General features: G+C 35.2%; 1 protein-coding gene across 6 annotated transcripts in view; it reads right to left on the reverse strand.

Annotated features, from left to right (window-relative positions):
• Positions 1 to 3552: 3552 nt before the first annotated feature.
• Positions 3553 to 24046, reverse strand: part of LOC140138146 (axotactin-like) — a 44888-nt gene continuing 24394 nt past the window's right edge. Inside the window, exons 11-34 of one of the 6 annotated variants that reach the window (XM_072160073.1) lie at positions 23114 to 23223; positions 22424 to 22657; positions 21579 to 21699; positions 21027 to 21221; positions 20179 to 20274; positions 19740 to 19867; positions 19140 to 19316; positions 18727 to 18949; positions 18113 to 18208; positions 17497 to 17636; positions 16702 to 16950; positions 14809 to 14850; positions 13306 to 13461; positions 12629 to 12811; positions 11859 to 11990; positions 11305 to 11544; positions 10741 to 10826; positions 10320 to 10470; positions 9180 to 9376; positions 8639 to 8744; positions 7998 to 8131; positions 6465 to 6668; positions 5527 to 5695; positions 3553 to 4845 (exon numbers count right to left, since the gene is read on the reverse strand). In XM_072160073.1, the coding sequence (XP_072016174.1) occupies positions 4667 to 4845; positions 5527 to 5695; positions 6465 to 6668; positions 7998 to 8131; positions 8639 to 8744; positions 9180 to 9376; positions 10320 to 10470; positions 10741 to 10826; positions 11305 to 11544; positions 11859 to 11990; positions 12629 to 12811; positions 13306 to 13461; positions 14809 to 14850; positions 16702 to 16950; positions 17497 to 17636; positions 18113 to 18208; positions 18727 to 18949; positions 19140 to 19316; positions 19740 to 19867; positions 20179 to 20274; positions 21027 to 21221; positions 21579 to 21699; positions 22424 to 22657; positions 23114 to 23223 (3748 nt within the window). In that variant the 3' untranslated portion in view covers positions 3553 to 4666. Of the gene's footprint in view, positions 4846 to 5526; positions 5696 to 6464; positions 6669 to 7997; positions 8132 to 8638; positions 8745 to 9179; positions 9377 to 10319; positions 10471 to 10740; positions 10827 to 11304; positions 11545 to 11858; positions 11991 to 12628; positions 12812 to 13305; positions 13465 to 14808; positions 14851 to 16701; positions 16951 to 17496; positions 17637 to 18112; positions 18209 to 18726; positions 18950 to 19139; positions 19317 to 19739; positions 19868 to 20178; positions 20275 to 21026; positions 21222 to 21578; positions 21700 to 22423; positions 22658 to 23113; positions 23224 to 24046 lie in introns of all 6 variants that reach the window. The other 5 variants (XM_072160072.1, XM_072160076.1, XM_072160074.1 and 2 more) reach the window with 5 other exon arrangements.

The raw sequence follows: 24046 nt of genomic DNA on the forward strand, positions 1-24046 counted from the left end.
CAGATTTTATTTGAAGATGCATAATGTTATATCAGATTGAAGTTAATGAGGTCTGTTTTATTGAATTATGTGTTGAAATATGTTTATTGTCTGTTCATGTAGTGATGTTGTTGTTAGAGCTATGTGCCTATCACTTCTGTTCTGTCAGTTGTGGTGTAGCTGCTATGATTGGTTTAAAAACTAACTTCAGCAGTATACAATTATCATTTGGCCCATTTCAAATCAAATCAAATCAACTTATTTCAACACCATAACATCAAAATACAAAATCTTATTATCATTGTTATTCATTTTTATTATTATTATTATTATAGTGTTATTAGTGTTATATTATTATTATTATTATTATTATTATTCTTATTATTATTATTATTATTATTATTATTATTTTTATTATTATTATTATTATTATTATTATTATTTAGTGTTATTAGTATTATTATTTGTATTATTATTATTAGTAGTAGTATTATTATCATTATTGTTATTATTATTATTATTATTATTATTATTATTATTATTATTATTATTATTATTATTATTATTATTATTATTATTATTATTAGTGTTATTAGTATTATTATTAGTATTATTATTAGTAGTAGTAGTATTATTATCATTAGTATTATTATTATTAGTAGTAGTAGAAGTGTTATTAGTATTATTATTAGTAGTAGTAGTAGTAGTAGTAGTAGTAGTATCATTAGTGTTATTATTAGTATTATCATCTCAATTTCCTGCACTATAATGTTGCTTAGTGACACTTACTTACAATATATTGTTTTTTTGTGTACTTCTTAACTTTTATACACCAAAGGGGCCACATATTACTGATTTCTTTTAGATACAAAAGGTTTGAAATTTGCTCACGCAAATACACAAAAACGCAAACAATAAAAAACGCTTTTTATTTTAAAGAGTAATATTTCTTCTATGTTACATGCGTTGCAACTTTCCTGGTATATCATACCACTAGGAAGTACTACGGGATGCTACAGAATTAGTATAGTAGCACATAAATTACTATATAGTATACTGGTATTGGCGCACGTACAAAACCCAAATCAATGTAGTTTTACCACTTCTTGCAATACCGGTAATTATCGATTTGATTTCAAACCACTCGACAGGAGACAGACAGATAGATGACAGACAACGAGCGACAGACAGATAGATTTAGAGAAATAGTGAGACGGACAGACACATACAGAGAGACGGGGGTGAGGAAAAGAGAGAGGGAAGAGGAAGTTTGTGTCGTGAGACCCCGGGCGTGAGACTGATCGGAGACTCAATACAAGTAGGATCTGTGATACAAGGGAGAGCGTTAACGTGAGAGGCGTGTTACTGGCGGGTCAATATCCACATGTCTGCACATATTGACCCGCCTGTGGGCCTGGGCAAAATCAAAATGTAGGGGAGGGGGACGCTGATGACCTTTTGGGGGACAAATTATTGTTTTCAATTTCTCAGGTGTCTAAACAATTTGTTTTTGCAAAACATACAGTGCAGTGCCGTAGCTACATTTGTGCGAGTAAAGCAACTGGGAAAAATGCTCAAAAAAGGGACCGTTCACAAACACTTGCTAGGAGGGCCTGATGCAAAAATGGGGGGGCCCTGAAAATTTTGGACCCTCCTAAGGGGCCCTGAAAAAATGACCACAACTTTTCCTGGGAAAATTGAGTTTATATGCTTTTCTATGGGGTTGACCCATAATTTTCATATAAAAAAGGGGGGGCTGAAATTTTCGAGGTCTGTAAGGGGGATTTTCGCGATAATTTTTTTGCATCAGGCCCCGCTAACAAGTGTTTGTGAATGGTCCCTAAGTGTAAAAGTATAAGCAGGGATGTAAGTAGGCCTGAAGAAAAAAACATGGAAAATCTGGAAAGAAATCTGGAAAAGCGCGTGAATCTGAACTAAAACGCACCATACCGGGCTGAAAATGTAAAAAAAAGTGCGGAAATTTGGACAAAAAAAATCTGGAATTCCAGATTAACCCATAACTTAATCTCTGTATAAGTTTTTTTGCGATTTTGTCATAATATGTGTTTTTTGGTGCGTGTAGAAAAATGTGTAATTTTGGCCATTTTAGAAATTTCACCCAGTATGCCACTGATATAATAATTGGTTGTAAAAATCCCCTTTAAATTACATTAGAAATTGACCAAAATGTTATTTGGTAAGCCTACTTTATTTGGCTAAAATGATGTAAAATTGAAGATTGGCCGATAAACGCACTTCCACCTTTGTTTTTGGTTCAAATAGTAAATTTTCCGCACAGTAGCGCGTCCAATTGTCGCGGTATAAATGATGTCCCCTGTTTTTTGGGGGTTTTTTTTATTGCTTTTTTAAAATCTTTGCCCTACTCAGACAACTGACCCCGATACGCCACTGAACACGTAAAGTATTTGGACCCCTTTAAATAATAACCATTATTCGTATGCCAAATTTGGAATATGCAGTCGAAGCAGAATTTATATCTGCGCATTATGACACCTCATTTGTTTCATTGGTCCCAATATTGATGTCGCACTCGCAGCGTACATTTTAATGAAAGTAACCTAAGATTTGAAAGAAAGAATATTTTTTTCTGACTAGCAAGGTCATCAATGGCCTACAATAATTACGGTTTTGCAAATTGTCCTTTCAGTGGTAAAATTAGATTCAAAATTTACTGATTGGGAGGTGTTCACAACAGCTTGGTCACAGAAAACATTAAAGTCATAATGTACGATCTTATAATATGAATTTGGTTAATTTTTTCAAACCTGATTTTTTGGCATATTTGTAATGTTTACACATGTCACAACTTGCACCTAAATGGAATCAGCCAAATTTGTTGTGTTTGTAGGTAAACAGAGCAAAGTTCGACATAAAGTCATAATTCAAGAAATTATGACTTTATGTCCGCCCATAGAACTGCGTGTTAAACGGCCAAAATAACAAGCAGTGTTTCTTTCACGTTACCTCGTTATTTCAGCTCAAAATGGACAGAAACCATTCCCGATCATTATTACTAGTATTATTTCAGCATTTTGAGTATATAATGACAAATTTAAAATTTGAAGGAAATCGTACATTAAGCCTTTAACTTGTAATGTTTTTAATTAATATGGGATTAAGTAAACAATTACTACTGATATGAATAATGACATTTTTTTATTACTAAATTTATAATTACATGTTTTGACCTCCTCCAAATTCACGAAACAAGAAGAATAATCCAATGAGCGCAGAAAAAAGATTTCTTCCATGGAGACTGAATACAATTAGGCAATAGGACTTTGCTGCCACTTTCAAATCTTAAGTTGCTTTCATTTAAATGTACGTTGCGACATCAATATTGGGACCATTACAACAAATGAGGTTTCATAATGCGCAGAAATAAATTCAGCTTCGACTGCATATTGCAATTTTGGCATACGATTAACCGTTTAGGAATATTAAATGGTCTTTATTTAAAGGGGGTAATTACTTTTTGGTAGATGTTTATTTTGTATAAATAAATAAATAAATAAATAAATAAATAAATAAATAATACAAATGATAAATACATAAACTGTGACAGTCGTTTTTATTCTATCGTCTAATGCATTACAATAACCAACCAACAAATCAACACTACTCGACGTGCATTACATTGACCTACTAGGTCTATATCTAACTAGCTCTCATCTAGTCTGGTGCTTTTTCTCTTCTACTATTTCAGGTAATTAACAGTTAACAGATAAAAAGAAATTTTATTATTATATGTTTTATCTACATTACTGTCATATATATACCGTCAAAATTCGGATTAATCTTAAATCTAAACATACAATCGCACAAAAAACAATAGACCTACATAATATACAGTTGAAGACAGTATTTCGTCATTAGGACCACGGACCATTATAATTGTCCTAAGTTATCTTGACCATAATAAATGCCTTTGAACAGTTAATTAAATAAAAATGGTTACATGACAAATCTGAGAAATACTTATGAACACTATAGTTTTAACAAAACAACAGCACGTTGTTATTGCCCTGAAGTCCCTGATTTTATATACATTTTCCACGCAATGATCAAATTCAAGTATTACATTTTCTTCTAAATCTTTTGTGAATACAATCTAAACACGAATGTCTATAGCTAAATATTGCACATTGTATTGTTGTAATTGTCTTTTCACTTATTGCACATCTTGACACGCACATCATCCGGTTATTGCATGACCTATTAAATATTGCATGATCTACAGATATTGCATGATCCACTAACATTGCATGATCTACTGACATTGCACTTAAGTAGGATTTACGCACATGCAGAAAGACGTTTAGGGTAGCTTTATTTCCCTCTCACAGTATATATTATGTCTCTTTCCCCCAACATTATATACTTATTAAGACATTTTACATGACATTCTTCTCATAATCTTACTTTTAATTACTTTTTACGTTTACTTTCGCCTCCACTCTTAGAGTCTTGTTGCTTTGGCGTCCCAGAGGTTAGTCCCGTTTATTAAGATTTTAACAGACCCACACACCCAAAAACTTTATTAAAGACTATACTTTTAAAGACCACGGGCTCTGATTACTAATTTATTTACATGAAATTCTTTTCACTAATTCATGTTCATATTAAGAATTGAAATATGTTTGCCGTCATTAGTCACTGAGTATCTTTAGACGGCTGTTTCTGATTCGCTGAGTATGGAGTCATTTTTAACCAATGGTTTGTGTCCGTTTGGGGCGCTTTCTGAGGGAGCGCTTTCTGAGGGAACGCTTTCTGAGGGTACGTCCTTCTCGTGTCCATTGGGGGCGTCTTCTGAGGGAATATCTTTCTTCGGCTGAGGTGGAGTTACTGAAAAAAATAGTGAGAAAAAAATACAAAGTAAGTAACATCGGGCATTTAGTGATACGGTGGGAAGTGACACTAAATTATCATAAATACCAGCTTCATTATGTACTAGCACTAGCAAATAATAAATGTCAGAATTCTACAGTTTCAAACTATATTCCCAAGTGTTTGACATTTATCCCGCTGCCATTAGGATATATCAGACCATGGCTGCCAACAACAACAGTGTTATGACTATCCCTAAAACAACTCATACCTGAATGGAGTGGAACAGGCAAGACAAAATATATCTGTCTTGCCCAAGGACACAACACGCTGGCCCTAACTAATGGGGATCGAACCTACAACCTTTATTAAACTTGATCAGAATGGACGCTTTAGGCGAAAGGAAAAAAACAGCAACTTGCAACATCTGCTTAAAACATATTTATCTGTTTATATCTTGGTCAATACAAGAAGACACTTTTACCAGCATTTACCAAACGGCAGTTTTGCTCTAGTTCATGTCGAACATTTTTTTCTTATTTCGCCAGAGTGTTCTACTTTGAAATTTGTTTCATTATCGAAAGTGAGTCGACCAATTAAGTAACCCCGTACTTCCATTAGTACCACCACTATACATGTACACATCACTACCACAACCACAATCACCATAACCACAACATCATGATGATGAATACTTACAATGAGGAGGAGCCGAGGTAGGCACAGGAGGAGGGATATCTTCATTAGAGGTAAGAGGAGTGGCTTCAGTAATCTCATCATCATCTACATCATCATCTATCATCGGGATTGGTGGCTCATCTTTTAGTTCAGGGGATGCTTCAACGGTAAATTGTCCCGTAGCTACAACCTGTAAGACGTATTTCAACGGATGATGATGATGATGATCAAGTACTTTTTGATACAAATTGGGACAAGCAAAAGCAATCTTATGCTTAATTCGGATGTTTACAACTTTATGAAGTCTTTGGATTGAAGTTTTAATTAAACTGCCTTAAACAGGTTTGTTGACTATTACATATCATATAGGGGCCTAAACAAATGGGATCAAACACAAATTTGTAGTTAATCTCCGAAGTAGAAATTGTTAATTCTTTTCTACTAATAAACGCTCATTTCTTTTCGTATCTTAACTTTCTGATGTACAACAGATGGGTTTACATGTTCAATGCAAGTATGAAGTAACAATAACTTTATTTTCATCTCTCCAACTTGAATATTTTGTTTTCATTAGAACCACGGGATTTTAAGATAGATTGCACAAACACATTTCCAAGTTTCTTTTATATACCTATAACCGATATCATGATTATTGTCATATAATATTAATAAGCAGTAAAACTTTGTGCAGATAAGAAAGTTAAAAGCAGCAAAGGCAGAAGTTTCTTCAGTGCAATGAAGATTGGCCATTGATATAGAAATGAAGCACAAGCGATGTGCTTATAGCTAAAATAGTTAAGCAAATGTTACGATAAAAGAAAATAATTATGAGTCGATAGCAATTGGTATGATCAGACGACTGATACAACATATCGAGAAATCACATGGCAATTTGAGCAAGGTAAGCCAAGCAGCTAAACAAAACATTAGCGCGACTCATGGTGCCATTCCAATATTACCTGGGGCTCGCTTTGCACTTGCTGTGGTTGAGGTGGCTGCTGTTGTTGGGGTTGAGGTGATGGTGGTGGTTGTGATGGTGGTTGTGATGGCAGTGGTTGTGGATCTTCACGAGGTACTGGTGTATATGAGTTGGAATTCGATACCGGTACTCCTTCTGCTAATGTTCTATTCCTAGTAGGAGCAGCATCTATCTGTTCCAAATCCTAGAATAGGAAAGGAAGGATGTTTTAAGGGATCGGTCACCCACCTTTGCACAGTATTTTTTGTGGGCTTGAGAGCACATCAGACACACCAAATTGCATTCTTTTTTTTAAACTTTATAAAATTGGTGATATGTACTTAAAGTGTACGTAGCTAGGATGAAAAACCATCCATCATATGAAAAGTTTGACCTTTCGTATTGGAGATATTATATATTTGTAAAAAATCAAAATTATTTGACATCAGAAGGATAGTCCTCGTATTCAGAATGCAGTTTGGTGTATCTGATGTGCTTTCAGGTCCCGCAAAAATACTGCCTAAACATCGCTATCCAAGCCCTTAATGTCTTAAAAGCAGCTACATTAAGTTGATTTAAACTCCGTCGCTGAGCAACGAGTGATTAGTTTAACCATAATGAACCAATGAGGTAGAGCGTTCTTTTGTTGTTGCGTTGGGAACCCATGGACAACAGCGACGAATTCTTAACTGATACACATCCAGTGCTCATTAACCTTTCTTCAACAAGATTTCTAGACATTAGACACGTCTGTTTTGACTGATATTTTGGTTGCTATACTTAAAGCATTATAAAAGAGTGAAAAGGTCGCTCTCCAAAAGAGTGAGAAAAGCGAAAATCACTCCAAAAGAGTGAAAATCACTCTTAAAAGAGTGAAAACATCTCCTAAAAGAATGGAAATAACTCTTTCAATGTCTGATATAAGGGACATTACTCTTTTTCCAGTAATGTCCCTTATATCATATCTTGACGAAGTGGTTTTCACTCTTTTAGGAGTGATTTTCACTCTTACTCATTGGAGAGTGAGTTTTTCACTCTTTCACATTAAAGGAAGTCCCTGGCAATCACAACATTATGCCTTATATGTTAGGAAGATTATTATCAAGCACGAATCACATGGTGTTATTTGAAACAAACTCATATTTGCCATAAAACAAATAAAAACAGCAGTGCCTCAACACGCGATATTCAAAATTCCCCGGCGCCGAAATTATCTGGTGTAATGATGTCCCAGTAATACAATGAAGGCTGGCGACAGTTGAGCACAAATAACCATGTCGTCATTAGCCTAGACAATTTCGACGCGGGAATTTTGAATATTGCGTGTTGAGAGACGACTGTTTTTATTCGTTTTTTTAATAGTTAATATGAAGTTGCTTTAAATAAAACCATGTGATTTGTGCATGATAATTACTTTTCTAACATATAAGGCTTTATGATGTGATTGCCGGAGACTTCCTTTAAGCTTATAAAACTTTCATTAGAATAAATTGTGATAAAATTTGACGCACTTCTACTCGTTTCAAATACCTACCTTACGACGTAATGGTGTCATTTCTTCCATGGTTGCTGCTTCTTCTTCTTTATCATTCTGTTTTAGTTTGCATGCCATACGGATAATCAACACTAATAAGAGTAAGATGACCAGAGCACAAGCTGCTATGATGCCTAGAAAAAGTAAAGAAAAATGAATGAAAATATATTTTATTAAATTTGTTATAATGTCATTTGAAATTGATTTCAATTCATTTTTGTTGCAACTTTATCTCCAAAATTACTATATTACTCAATTGTCTTAATCGGAAGAAAACAAAGTAAAGCTTTCTCCCTTTGCATTTTTTTTCAGCCATGTTCAGCCATGTTACTCTATATCCATGATATCAAGACTTGAACAAACAAAGGCTGCTTCAAAATATCGGTCATTTGCAAGTGATAGAAGTGGACTGGAAGGTAATATAAGAGATTATTCGTTTTCATTTCCATTCTACTCATATTTCTAGTAATTTTTAATAAATATTTGTTGACGTAAATCGATAATGTGTTTTTACTCGATATTGGATGTCAAATATTATCGTCAACAAACATTCGTTACAAAAACAAATTGAAATACTTGTTAGATCAAATAATATGCGATCAAAAAACAAAGTATGCATCAGCCCTAATGCTGAAACTTACTGTATTTAATAATTTCTGGATCGATCTTGGTTTTCTGCTTTTTGGGTTCGACGTACTCTACTCCTTCAGCTGGTTTGACATTCCATTCTGAAGATATTCCGGACTGCTGTAATGGGATTTAATAAAACAAATTAAAATGCAATATGCCATATAGTATCTAGACAAAACGCAGTGGCGTCAGGATTTAGGGGCGGTGGGAAAATGAAGAAAGGGGATTCTCAGGTAAAATTGTCAAAAATCAGTGGTCAAAAATGTCTAAAATTCTGAAATATCACGGCTGTCAGCATCCCAGGGAGCAAAGAGGAGAGACAATGTGTTCTACAAGGGGCAGCTGCCTGTCTGGCTATGTCATTATCAAAACTATCACTTAAGCTTTCAAAAGCATTTACAGATTTTATTTTTATTTTTGCAATTTAATCATTGCTATTATTTATTTAAATATTTTAAATAGATCAAAATAAGAAAATAGGGGCCTCTTATTGTTTTAGAAAATCTCCATCATTAGCTTAAATAGTGTTCTTCTGGGTAGTATTTAACTTACTGAGCTTCTACTATGACTTGAACCACTGCCAGCTGGTTTGCCACTAGTCATATCACCATCACCATTGTCGCCATCTGATGACTCGGATTCGTCCATTTTGAGCATGGCACATTGAGCCTTTGACACTCCAATAGAATCCGATGGAGCATATGCACCGAAAAGTAGTTCTAGAGGTTTGATTCCATTGTAATCAAGACCTAGAGTAATGGGAAAACAATAATATATACGCTTGTTATTACATAAGCTATTATAGCACTAGTACATAAAACAAATAAAATGTTATGGCATTGCGTAAAGTCATGAACTCTGTGGTCGTAGAATAATGCGAGGATTATTTTTCAGAACACTGTCAATACAAGACTTAATTCTGGATAAACTACAAATCAATCCTGGTGGAATTGCCACTCCAAAACGTAAATTGCTCAACATCCACTCCCCTATTGCAATGTTGATCAAGTCTGGACAACATCATCGCCATTTCTACAATAGAGTCTCACTCTTCCAACATTAAAATATGAGGTGGGGAAGGGAGAGTGTGAGCTGTATATGCATTTTCAACTATTGTACAATGATCATGTTATCAACTGGTTCGGAAGAAGTTACCCCCAGAAGTTACCCTTAGTGGTAGATATCATATAATTGGTGTAAATGGTTCAAAGGAAATGGTTCAAAGTCTAATGGCCAACGAAGTTTTTGTGGAATTCCACAAGGCTCAATATTTGGACCGCTATTGTTTATTTTATATGTTAATGAACTAACGGTTTGGATTATTTATACGTTCCACAGCTGTTTGGAGTAACCTTTATTTTTGTGCATGTATTAACCGTATCATTATCAATTGACGGGTTCACTGACTCCGCAATTAGGAAAAGATCAATGATTCTTAATTCCGTTAACTATACTTCGGACAATGGTCGAGGTCCAATGACCTTTAACCTTTTCCCAATACTTCAATGTATTATAGAATCTACAATGATTATTATTGGCGTTTGGTTGGTTTTGGTTTTAGCTTATAATGTGAGGTGTCGACTTTGGGATGGATTTGGACTAGGATATGAGTGAGGTATGATGGTTAAAAAAGTTAGAGTTTTATGGAGTCAAGATTTGGTAAAACACTCCTATTTTGCAATATTTATTTACCTGCAATACATCCTTGAAAGCCTCCAGCTCCATCAAGTCCGAATCTTGTCACATTATATTCAACACCACCAGCGACCAAAGCTGCTCTCCTGGTGAATTGTACGGGACTGGCGTCCGTAAGGGTGGTGAAATTACCATCTTGATTGTCAACCTGTATGCGCATAATAAAGTATATCAGAGATTGGTTAAAAGAGTCCTAGAATAAGTTATGACCAATAAATAGAGATATGACAATTACAACATTTACAGTAATATGTTAAGACCGTATAGAAGTATATGACTTGTATTCCTACATTATGTATATTGGACAGCTGGTACAGAAGTGCATGAGGAAAATACATGGTTCAAAGCGCAACTTGATATTGAAAAGGATAACCAAATAATTCATAAATTCATAGTTCATAAGGTATAGTATACTTACATCAAACAAGATTCTGTTTCCAAATCGTTTGAAAGCGACAACATGGCGGTAGCCATCGTTGAAAGGTCCTTCAATGCTGATAGTTGCTGTGCGAAAAAAATAATGATCATAACATTATATAATATGAACATGTAAATGTATTTCAAGAGGTAGTTTACAGTTCTACAGATTGGTGGAAAGGATGAAAGTATATAGAGTATAGATCACTTGGACAACGGGATATTCGTCAAATACACAATTTTTGACGCATTTAAAACAGCTCCTTTTTCAGACAAATGTAACTCCCTCTATTCAAAGTAAATAATCTTGTTATCAGTTATTTTTCCACGTATATGATTTAAAGAAGGGGGACTTAACAAATAAGCAACAAGAGTTATTTTGATTTAAACTTTTGATCCAAACATAAGGAATTAATTCCTGCCTCAGAATTTTCAGCAACAAGAGTGTTTAAAACGATAGAAAGAATGTAGCAATAAACAGTGAGAAGTTAGAATGAACTTTAAAAACCTTTTAGGACAATAAGTTGATTCGATTCACTTCAATTGAATACAAGCTAGTACTTACTCGGTCCATTGCCAAAGTCTACGCTAGCCTCCACATTACCATCCATAAGCTTAACCACAATAGATTTATCCATATCTTGTTGTTCATCATCACTCCTGATGTATGCTAGCACTCCTGAATCGGTCTCGGTACTGAATCCAAACGTAAGACTATCCATCTCTGTACTTTTATCTGACTCATCCTCATACAGTGTAAATGGGTACACCAAGAGGCTAGCACTCTGGAAATTTGCACCAACATCTGTTCACGAGCAAAATTGATAGAACATCATTCAACGGATCAAGTCAAACGTTTTCACTTATAAGTGTGGATTGTGGAACTCTTCAAACTCAATAAAAATAATGTATTTACTTATACACGGTCATGTTGTGATAAATATAAATGGTTTTGAGAAGAAGAACATTGCACCCATCAGGACCCAAGTAAATAATTGGCCCTGCACAAATCTTCCACAAGGGCAGTGTATATTTTATATAGAAGATCCCATTTAAAGAGAGATAACCACTGAATTTAAAATAAATTTATCTTAGTTGTTTTGTCTTATTGGTACTTACCTTTACTACAAAGTCTTCCTGAATAAGATGTGCTGGTACAATTACATCTGAAGCTGCTCCATAACTCAGTGCATTCACCGTTGTTTTGACAAGCACCTTGAGCACAGTTGTCTGTACACTGTGTGGACACACCTGATAAGAAAAAGAGAAAGTCATCGATATTATAATTATCCCTTTCTGTTACCAACTTAGTCCATAGTTTGAACTTCTTATATACCTCGTTCTGATTGTTAATGGGCTATTCAAGTTAAAATCCATACACCGCCTATGGAAGAATTTACCTTAATCTCCTACACAGGGAGTGTGATTCCATTTGAAATCTACACCCCCCTGTGTGAGATATTACGGTAATGTCTTCCATTCCATATGGGGTGTATGGATTTTAACTAGAATAGCTCAATGACAAGATACCAGCAGCATTCCTTTTGGTGAAATTTCATAGAACCGTTATTGTTTAAATTTTAAAGCAATGGGCTATTATTACTCATAGAAATCAAGGTTCCAAAAGGTTTCTGTATTTGTCCTCCCAGGAGAACCCTTGATGGTTCATGAGGGTAAGGTAAGGTTGTAGAGTGTAATAATTAAATTACAACTTGTACACTTTGTTATATCTATTTTATTATTCTGGATTTACTTTGATATTGGCTATAAAAGAGATTAGTAACAAGATTCTGAAAAATATTATTGTAGTTTGATCTCTAACTTATTAGATTAAATATTACTAAATACATGCAACTACTGATTAATCTACAACAGAAAACCAACATTACCTTGCATCTTTCTAGTTGCCAGAGGTTTTAGGGGTAAATGCTCATCACCAATCATGAAACCTCTGATGCATCCCTGTAATCCAGGCAATGACGTCATCAAATCTGGGGCTCCACCAATCAGTGCCAATGTGTAATTGTCAACCTTGTCAGAACTGACGAAGACGCGAGGAGGCATGACGGTTTCTGAAATAATGACACATGTGAAGAATAAGACAACGGCAGAGAGGAAATAGGTGAAAAAATGGCTGCATGGGTGTGAAGAAGTTGCTTACTAATGCAGTTTTCTTACTTCAATTCCAATTGAGACCTCTCGAACATCTTGAATTGCCTTTTGAAATCTCGCGGGCGCATTGTGCAAGCCAAATGGCATTCTTTGGAACTCAAAAAGGCCATTCTGTGTTACAACGCTGTAAGTCGCTTTCAATTTTCTTCTAAGCCTATTTGACCTGAATCAGTCACCTGATGATGTCCGATAGTTTCGGACGAAAGATTGTGTTAACGAAACGTAAGTTCCAGTATTTCATTTAATTTCAGTGCTTTTAATCATGGACAACTAATAACTAAATTAAAATAAGTTCTGTAAGCAATCATTAAAAGATAACAATCCTATGATACTTTCACCTGACTAACGTTGTAGCCGATTCAGATTTTGTAAAATGTTAATTTCTAAAGCTCACCTTCCGCACCATTGAATGGGTCATCGTGGTATTGTGTTAACAAGTTGACTGGTTCTCCAGCTTCTTGCATCATTTCTCCATTAACCTTCAACACAGTAATCTCAGCATCTCGCTCAATGGATACATCAACCCAAGCTCCGTCATTCAGTAGCATAGCTTCTAAAGAAATTAAGGTAATAATAGGATTAGGATTGGCTTGGAAGGGCTCATTTTGGAAGGGCTTCAAAGACTGCTGGAACAGCTCTCTCAATGTACAAAATAATGTGCAATTGTTAGAAACGTTTTTGTCATGAATTAGAACTTTTCAGTCGCTTTTCAAAGAATGATTCGTTGTTGATTAATGTTGATTAAAGAGCGTCAGCTACGAAGGGAGGTTTCTTGGTTTATCGTCTATTGGCCACAATAGAGATCGGCTTAATGTTCAATCTTGTACCAGAGGTATATTTAAATTTTTAAACAATCGAAATCACTCATTTTGCTCCTATTGGATCGGTTTTTGCTTATAGCTAGTTTTGAGACCCCGCGATGCAAGCCATTCAAGAAATCATACCAGATAATCTCTGACTGCCGCTCATTGATTACTCAGATGGTCGCTTCCTATACACTCCAGATAATAAGCTAGTCATATAAGCATAAAGTGCTGGCCATTTTAAAATCAACCAGTCTTTGTAGTTTATTATCTCATGTTTAGTAAGCTTATTAATTTATCAAGGAATAAACAACATGTCAATACGGGTCGCTCTAATCCTGAAGGCAGAATAACCAACATTCCATATTTATTATAACGTGAATAGTGCTCGAAATATTCAAGTCAAAATCTTCAAGGACAAATGGGGCAGTGATTTTAAAAATGATAGAAAACCGAGTGCATGATTACAGAATAAAGAACAGTTAGACGCTCGAAACAATTAAGATGAAACGCAGTTTTAAGTACAGAGAAGATGAATATCTGGAGTGTGACAGTTGAATGCAAGAAGATGAAACAGTATGTCAGTGCATAGTAATAACAAGCTTTTATTAATTCTTGACTACCACTAGTTGTCCTGGACCATAGTAATAGCCTCGTGTTATTCATTTATATCAGATCACGCACAAGATCTTGGTAATTGAATCAAGAGCTTAAAAGCTCTTGATCCAATTTAGAAGAGCCCCGCAGTGCTAGTAAGATCGCAGCAGTTAACCATAACCCCAGTCGATTGTCTAATATACCGTTAATATATACATAATCTTCTGATGTCTCGGACTGTGTGATGTAGTGGTCCCGGGGTAGTGGTATAAACTATAATACGTAGTTCGAGTCTCGGTGGAATTTTCTGATCTTGAATTATATAGGTTAGAGAGATTAAAACAACTTCATTTATAAATTTCAAGTACGATATTTTCTATTATAATGAATAGCGACTGTCGTCGAGTGATGGTCTAGGGCAACAAGTGGTGGTGTCAAGAACTAAGAAAAGTGTATATAACAACGCATTCAATCGACGATGATGCAAGGCAACCTACCCATAGTATCAGTGCTGTTTGATTCGGAATCGTCTGTGGACACTACAGAATAAACATAGTAGGGTAGGGAACAAACATGCATGTGTGGTGTGTTAGTTATACATCGGTGTGCAGTTGGTAAGACACATGTGAAGTTAGTGTGCATTGTTTGACAAAACATATGATTGTGATATCGTCAGCTGGCAAACCATAGGTTACAACCGTTACATAACATAGTGTGACAATTAGATAGAAAAATCAACTCAATGAGAACTCCATAACCTCATGGTAAATCATTTTTTTTCTCTTTTACAAGATGGGTATAATTAATAATGTCTAGATTCGGTTCTCCTCTTTCTATCATTAGACTAGAGATTTCCTTAAAATGTTCAGCAATTCTTCCTGACAGCTTTATTTCCCATGAAATCCCAGTACAGCTTTCCAGAAAGTGCCCTCGCCTGAGGCAATTGGCTGTCAGATGTTTATACAAATGGTATTTGATGGGATCATTTATTAGTTTTTCAAACAAAATATCATCTACTACCAAATTTTAGGCTTTAACAGCTAAATATGATATCATGCTAATGTATACACATGCTTTTGAGTCATTCTCAACTTTGATTTCCCCTCTTTTACAAAATTATTCACTTTTATAGCATTTTTGTAGCTTTTTCTGAAATAAAATGTATCTATTAATGACAACATTGGTGGCGCTATTTAGTTACTGGAAATTACTCTTTCAAGCTTTTAATACAGATAATTATTTTTATTGTTTGATGAAATATATTTATCAAATGTCGTTCTTGCTTGTTTCACCTATTCCGGCTGTTTTAATGGCGGTATTAATCACCTACCCCTTGCAAATAAAGAAATATGATTTAGGATAAATAGCGCCATCTATAGTTTGCATTTAGTTAATAATGAAGCCAATTCTATATACATCAAACAACCGTGGGTAACAGGTGCATTTTGGCCATGGTATGATTTATAAGTTATTACCCACTTTTTCCAGCTGAAACGTCGGTGATTTGGAATGGATTTGTTTTCTTAGCCTAATTGTTGTGTTTTTATCATCAACAAATAATGATGTTCGGTAATATGCATTTCACAGAATGACGCATTCGCATATGAAAACATACGAATACACAAATTACTTAGGCTATATATTCGTACTGGTGCATCAAAGAGTCTATAATTTCACTATTAATTAAGTATATTGTGCAATTAAGATACTGATAAATAAAATGTGCAAGATGTTATACAACGTCTAGTATTTGTATTGTTATTCACATTGTTAATATGAGATTGTGTTAAAAAAGGATCATATGAAAAGTGTGATTTAGAGGTTAATAACTGCGCATCGGTTATTTGGAGGGCATTGTGAAAAATCTAAACATTTTGCCTTTGGAACCGAGGAATATCCCGAGGGCGCAGCCCCGAGGATATTCCGAGGTCCAAAGCAAAATGTTTAGATTTTTCACAATGCCCGATACATATAACCGATGCAAAGTTATTAACCTCATTCATAACTTTCGTCACTTTGATCTTCTAACTTTACAAAATAACACAAAATTTTCCTCAAAAGTTTGTAAAAATAAACAATTTTTACATCTTCCCTTTCCCAAAATCGATCAGGCTAAAACAAAACGACCAATAACAAAAGTGCGTATCAGAATCTGTGCAAATATGGAAGCGCGCAATCCAAATACGGCAGACAGCGCGCGCGAAGTTCGTTGGACGCACAATACGGCGCACGCAGAAGTCAATTGTGTGCGACATTGGAACAATTACGCATTTTGCGGTCAATTGTGAGATATTAATGACCTCGATTTGCGTTCGCGTTTTCACAAATAATAAAATATGATTGGATCGCACGCATCGCGTTTATTAATGAGGTTATGAATAAATATTTACCGTCTCGTGAATCAACCATGACCTCAACAATCTGCCGTCCAGAATTGTATTTGAAAATCAACACGGCGCTGTCCATCAACTCTAACTGGACGAAGTTATGCAGATGATCATTTGCATAGAAGATCAGTGCATCTGATTGGTAGGTTCGGAAACTAAGATGAAGATTAGATGTGAGGAATTCGGTCGATGAGGGCGTGTATTCAAGGTGAACAGTAGGTTCAGAAAATGAAACCATGTCTTTGGTGTTATCTGTGGAGATAAACAGCAACAAAATACCAAGTAAATTAATAAGAAAAGTAAAGAAATACGTCTGATTGATATATAAAGAATCAAGCATCTCAAGGAATAGCCCTATAGTTACGAGTAAAATGAAGGATAACCGTAATGATACTTGATAGCAAATTATAAATTATACAGCGTGTACAGCGTATAACCTAAGAAATAATGTAGGTGCAATTACCGCTTAAGAGCTGCACATTACTACAATGCTGGCCAAAATGTGTTGGGACACTTATGTAAAACGTACATATTAAAGCATTATTTCTGTAATTTGTAACGTGGTGAAATGGGAGTTTCTTTGGTGTCAAGCGTGTACATTTTCCTAACACCCCGATCCTCCTCCTTCCCCACCAAACAATGTTGGGTGCCACTAGGCGCGCGTGACCAAAAAAGTAGGATTACACATTGACCGGGGGAGTGGGGCTTATTTAAAAACCCTGTCAAACCCGTCCCAACACTTATGGCCAGCATTGTATAGTATATGTTGTGTATTACATGTCAAATCACATTACCTACCGATTTCACAGTTTTTGCCCTTTTGAGCTGGATGAGCGCATACACATTCATACGAGGTCCATTTGTCAACACATTGGGCGCCATTTTTGCATGGATTTTTTGCACATTTGCTCTTACATCCGGGTTGGATGGCATCTTGCCTGTAAAATTAGACAAATCAAATTAATATAATATATATGTATATTAAAACTCGTGTTCTTCTCTTAAACAAAATAAAAGAGGAAGATGATACAATTAATCGTTTTTTTCTAATCACTAGAGTTACATAACCTTAAGAATATTTTGTGTATGGGCGGTTTTGAAGATGTTCGTCATCTTACTGCAAATCACTGGACAGGGCGTGGCATCTTTGAATTATTAACGGCGAAAAAGGTATGTATAAAATTGTATACTATACCCATTATTTAATGTGCGGGGCATATTACTTAGGCCTAAAAGAGCAGCACATTATATATTGTGTATTAAGGATATGGTGGCTCTGCAAAGAGCCGTTCACTAGATACTCGCATCGTCGGTTTAATGTAGTGACTGTTAGAAGTGTTTAAAAGCACAAAATAATAAAACCAAGCTAGGCTGCTCATCTAAAAAAATAAACCTTAGACTCTATTTTACTTACTTGAATTCATTGTAGAAGTCATAGAGGAATATATCTACGCTATCCTTAGTCACTGCAGAAATGCATCCCATCAAGCCTTCTTTTCCAGCTGGAACTCTATTATAATTAGCAAAAATATGAAGGTGGTTCATTGAGTTGGGCAAAGAGTGCACGAACGTATATTTATTCCATTTTCATTTTGATGTCTGAACTAATCTTGATCAGATTGTTTTAACGCTACCATTTGTATACTTCAGTAGCACATCAATGCCTGTTTTAAAAAATCCCAAAATTTGAATTTTGATTGATTTTAGGTTATTCTTGTTCAGCAAACCACTGAACTATAGTTTGATCAGATCGTAATGGGAGGGCCTTATAACATCGCGGATTAATATCAACCATTTTCATTTCGAGAAGTGTCTTGTGAAAACTCGCCAGAAGTATCACAAATTTTTAATTCATGTCCTATAGTTTGTCTACTTTATTTAACACACACAATACAAACCAGATAAATCAACTGTATCGCTCTTAACGTGTGTCTACTTTTTGGCGTAGTGGTTAGAGCCAAACAATTGCCGCCGATTACGAGCTGATCAAACTGTAGGCCTTTATTCTAGTTTAGGATTATTACTTACTCAGGAGTTCCACCGAGTCTTAGTCGGCCTCTGAATGGTCCAATGGATTGTCCTATAGGTACTGATAGTATCTCACTGTCGTTGTCCACGATAAACAAGATATCGGGCTCATTGATATCAATAGTAATCGTATGCCATTCGCCATCTATCATAGAACGGGTGGTAGCAACACTGACCTCATCGGTCTTTCCGTTTAGATTCGTCTCAAATGTGAATAGGTTTTCTGTACGAACAAAAACAGGTGGAACGATTTAGACGTATAGTTACAAGACTACTCTTACCATGCTTACAGTATCCTTATTCTTCAGCTTTCTTAACTGCATTTATCAAAATAATCCATTGACTACCAATTTAAAAGAAGAGAGCTCCTGTTTATAGAACACAAATATGCTTCTATCTTGTGAAAGAATTACCTTCGGCAATGTATCCAAGTATTGAATTAGGTATTTTGTCTCCTCGCATTTGATGGAAGACCACATTTCCAACTGCAGATGCGCGGAAAATAAAACTTAACGACTTCTTCAAGGGTGTAAGTGTCAAGTAGCTCTCAGGCGTAAAGAAAGTTACTGTGTTTGGTTTGGAAGCAGCAGCTGTGGAAAAGAGGCAACAAATTGATAAAGAAATATATTTGAGACCCATATGTGTAGATTTCCCACTTGTGTACATAAATCTATAGCGGTCAGTTTTCAATACAACGGAAAAGGGGAGAGAAGATACGTACAGGTAAAATGGTAAGGGCGACGCATCTCGGCGCTCTTGTCCATGTCGTTCAAGTGATTTCTTCATTGTTAAGTTACAGATAAGCCACTTAATATTAATATTTTTGTCTTTAATATACAATAATCTGATCACACTGTGTGTGATCTTTCTTGTACAGTGTGATCTTGTTAAAAATTCGTTCATCATAAAATCATCAACATAATGCAACTACGACGCCGTTTATTAGTATCTGATAGCCACAAACCCTACATTGAACCTCCTGCATCCGCACGATGTAGGTTTAATGCTATTACCTGATTCAAAACACTCCAGTGGTCCCAGTGTTAGTGTTGCTCTGGTGAACTCGGTTTGTTTCTTGTTCAAAACTCTCATCCTGGTAATGGGTAGGTTCCTTGTCATGTAACCAATGTCTTGCTGCCACCTGCACACATACGCAGTTGTAAAGTATGGTATTTCTTTTATAGCATATTACCGGAAGAACTTTGGCATTAACATAAGCATTGAATGTTCAATTTTATTTACGCAAGTTACTTGACCATAAAATAATGACACATGAATAATTATTAGCTCTATATCATATATCGACCGATATTCTGAAATTTCATTGTTATGTGCCAATTTTTTGTGCATTTTAAAATCGATTTAAAAATATATGTTAATATGTATTGGTTTATCAGCAAGTCAAATTTAGAATGGCTTTAAGTAGTCAATAAAACAGTTTTCTGTACTTACGTTTGTCTGTTGCCGTTACACTGTGTTTTGAATCGGTCGGGGTATTCGCTGATTTCATTATCTGTTGGTCCATAGACACGAGTAAATTTTCCCAATCTGAATAAAGAAGCAACAATGAACACTGACGTTTAATAATAAAATTAGCTAATGATTATCTTAGGTAGTAGAATCCACAACGTACCATATATCCTAAACGGCTCTCCCATCTTCACATAATCCAGAAAAATGTTTTGTACTAACATTTCACTCGTATAAAGTATCATCGTTTTTACTTAGCTATCATATCTTTGTTTGGAAATGGTATCGTTACACTTGAAAAAGTCGCCATGATTTAAAACTAAAGAAGTATTAAGCAAATTAATTAACTCGCTGAATGCAGCATTTTATATTGAGAATTTTGACACCTCATTTGTTGCTCTGCGATCTCAATGAAAAAAAGCTAAAAGCATATCAATGGTAAAGTGTCGGATTTCAAAAGATGCAGAAGTCCCTACACAAAGGATTGAAATCCCACCCTTTACCATTGAAATGTTTGTAACTTTGCTCAACGCGATCGAAAAGCAACAAATGAGGTGTCAAAACTTGCAGTATAAAATGCTGCATTCAGCAAATTTATTGATTATTTCAATACCCTTTTGGTTTTTCAATCATGATGACTTTCTTAAATGTAACGATACTTTTTGAGCAGTAATGCCGTAATGGTTGTGACACACCATCTAATAGTATCTTTCTGCTATTGTCACCTGTTTTGCATTTTTAGATGCCAGTAAGATGTTTGAAAATATAATAATTTGCTAATATAAAGTTTTGTATGTCAAGATTATGTTTTGATATAAAGTCACACTTACCTTATTGGTGATTCATAACACCAGTAGCTGAATAGCTGCCTGCAATTACCTGACGAATGTTTGACAAAAGCAGCTAATAATTCTGGTGTCATATCGCGATATTGTAGTTTGAAATCCAGATGTGGTCCACCATATGATCGGAGAAGTGTCTTTGCTTTGAAGTTGTGCTCTATGGTTGTTTTAAGCCTTCCCGTTCTGTAATATATAGTAAAAGAAAATATGATTACGTCTTTAAATGGGACATATTATGGTGTGTCGGAGTTTTACCTACTGTAGGATGTTTTAATATAGGCCTACAGGTAATCGTAGTGCACACATTATTTCCAGAATGATAATTTTTAACACGATAAATCTATATTAATATTAAGCATGTTGTTAATCTATTGTTAATCTACTAATTTTAAAAACAGTCGAAAGATTATTATATACATCCACCACATTCCAAAATATGGAATTCGACAAAAACTCTCAAACTTGGAACTTTTGGATTGTATTATGTTCTGCCTATGCATTTGCAGATACGAGTAATGTTTAAGAATGTTTGAGACTTACGAGAAATCGCACATAACATGAGCGGCTGGAACTGGTCCACTACCGTCGACATCAATACGCTTCGGACCTGATTCACGATCACCGGCACGGTAATAGTCGGCACAACTTTTCTTGAACAATGCTGTAATAATTTAATGAGATTATTGATTAGTGGCAAGTAATTCATTAATTACCGAAGACAATAAATTCTTTCGAGCAGGGAGCAGGGACTGATATTTTACTAGATGATTTTTAATGCCTTGTCATATAAATAAATAACATAATGTTTCCTGTTTGGATGGTGTTCTTGAAACAAAATAGCCCATAACACTTCATACCATTAGCTTCAGGCTCCGACCCATAATCAGGAGGCAGCTTGTGATTGTAGGTTCGAATCCCTGCTTCACCACCCTTGCCTCGCCCACTCAGATGTAATGGGTAGCTGTTATGGGATAATTTTAACTTGTTACAAGTGCTGAGAGGAGCTACAATACAGTCTTGCCCTTGTTGAAGTGAAATGGTTATAATGTATCTCAGTGGTTGCAGAATAAGAAACTTATACTATAAGACACATTGCACAGTTCAGTTCAGTGGTTTAGAAAAAGTAATCAAATGGTCATTCACACTCAGCTACACTCAGCACAGTGTTGCTTACGATGCAGCCTTTCCGCACAAAGTCAGAACTGACTACTAAGAAAGACTGTAGTGAAAAACTATAGTGCGCCCAAATCGGCCCAAACAGTATTCTTGTGTGCGCTAGGCCGTATAAGTTTGAAATGGTGTTGGTGCTACTGAGAAGTGCAATGTAAATCACAAGATTTATTATTTATATTTTGTCAACATCAAAAGTTTTGTAAGGTACTTACGGAATTGACATCTTGATCCGGTATATTCCTTTGCATTGCATGTGCATTTTGTACCATTTGTTTCGTGCGTACATGCCCCACCGTTCTCACATTCTAATTCCCCGCTCGCACAAGGATTGAGTGCGATCTGGCATCCATCGATGGTAACTCCATTGGCCATATCAGAGTTGATGACTTTGAGTGGTGACAGAGTGTTACCTTGGATATGAATCTGTCTCATACAACCTTCGAAACCTAAAACGCAACAACATTTTTATTACCTTATTCTTTCCCAAGTTTGTGACGTAATCAACTTATGAAATTAGTTATATTCTAGCTTATTAAGTGCATGTACATGTGATGTATATAAGACGGTAAGTCGATGAACTCAAAACTGCTCGTGACAAATTGGTACAGCAAAACAGTGATACTTGAACGAGGACAGTACATGTGTATTATAGAAACAGCTTTATTAGCATAATTTCGCAATATGTTTGTACATTTGTCAACATTTAGATCAAATGAGCTTGAAAAAAATACTATATGAGATACCAAAGTATTCTAGCCACTTTTGGAGATACCATACATAAGCTTACTAAGAAGTCCTTAAAAGATTTTTCATAAGGTGAAACAACCATGTTTTCTATCAAATCACTGTTATAGTCTCCATGTATGTACAAACGCATTTTTAGACATACGCAATATATTTACCAGTATTTGCGCCTGACACGTCTGATCCCAGGTAGATAGCGCTTCTTGATACCATGCTATGTTTGTGTGGTATTCCAACCATACGACCATCGACAGTCAATAGAATATTCCTACAGATATAAAATACAAGTAATTCAGAGGAGGATGAACAACATCAAAGCGAAGTCCTGGATCAATTTACAAAAAAGAACGAAAGCTTCTTTTATAAAATCAGATTATTAGTAAAATAGTTAGGTTGAATGGTATAAGAGTTCCATTGTGTAAGGCTAATTATGTAAACATCTAAAAAAAAGTAATTACCACCCTTTAAATAATGGCCATTATTCAAAAACGGGCTATTGTGTTACAATTGTGTAAAATGCGTTGGAAGTAGAATTTATATCTGCGCATTTGTACACCTCATTTGATACGATAGCCCAAAAAACAATAAAACACCGGTCAATTTAATGTAGTGAGGTCCAGATTTGAAAGTTGCACTTACAACAATACAAAAACACTCGGATATCATTACACAAACGTCATTCCACTATACTGAATACAAATCAATAGAGTTTACTGCAACTTTCAAATATTGATTTAAATGTACCATGTGACGTCGATATTTAGTCAATTGCTACAAATGAGGTGTCAAAATGTGCAGAAATAAATTCTGCTTCCAACGCATTATACAGATTTGAATAATGGCCATTATATGAAGGGGGTAATTACTTTTTTCAGATGTTTATTAGGTTACTGTTAATTGTCTGGATCAACATTATTGTTCCTTAGCTTTCATTGTATGTACCCATATACAAAATAAAAGCTATTATATTGCCAGGGCTGAATGGAGGCACTCATAAACATTTTGATAATAAAAAAATGGACTCTATTGGGAATTCTGGGGGGGGGGGCACTCAGTGTACAACAGTTTTGAACAATTATTTTCAAAATAAA

The sequence above is a fragment of the Amphiura filiformis genome, chromosome 17, assembly GCF_039555335.1.
Source record: "Amphiura filiformis chromosome 17, Afil_fr2py, whole genome shotgun sequence".
NCBI lineage: Eukaryota > Metazoa > Echinodermata > Ophiuroidea > Amphilepidida > Amphiuridae > Amphiura > Amphiura filiformis.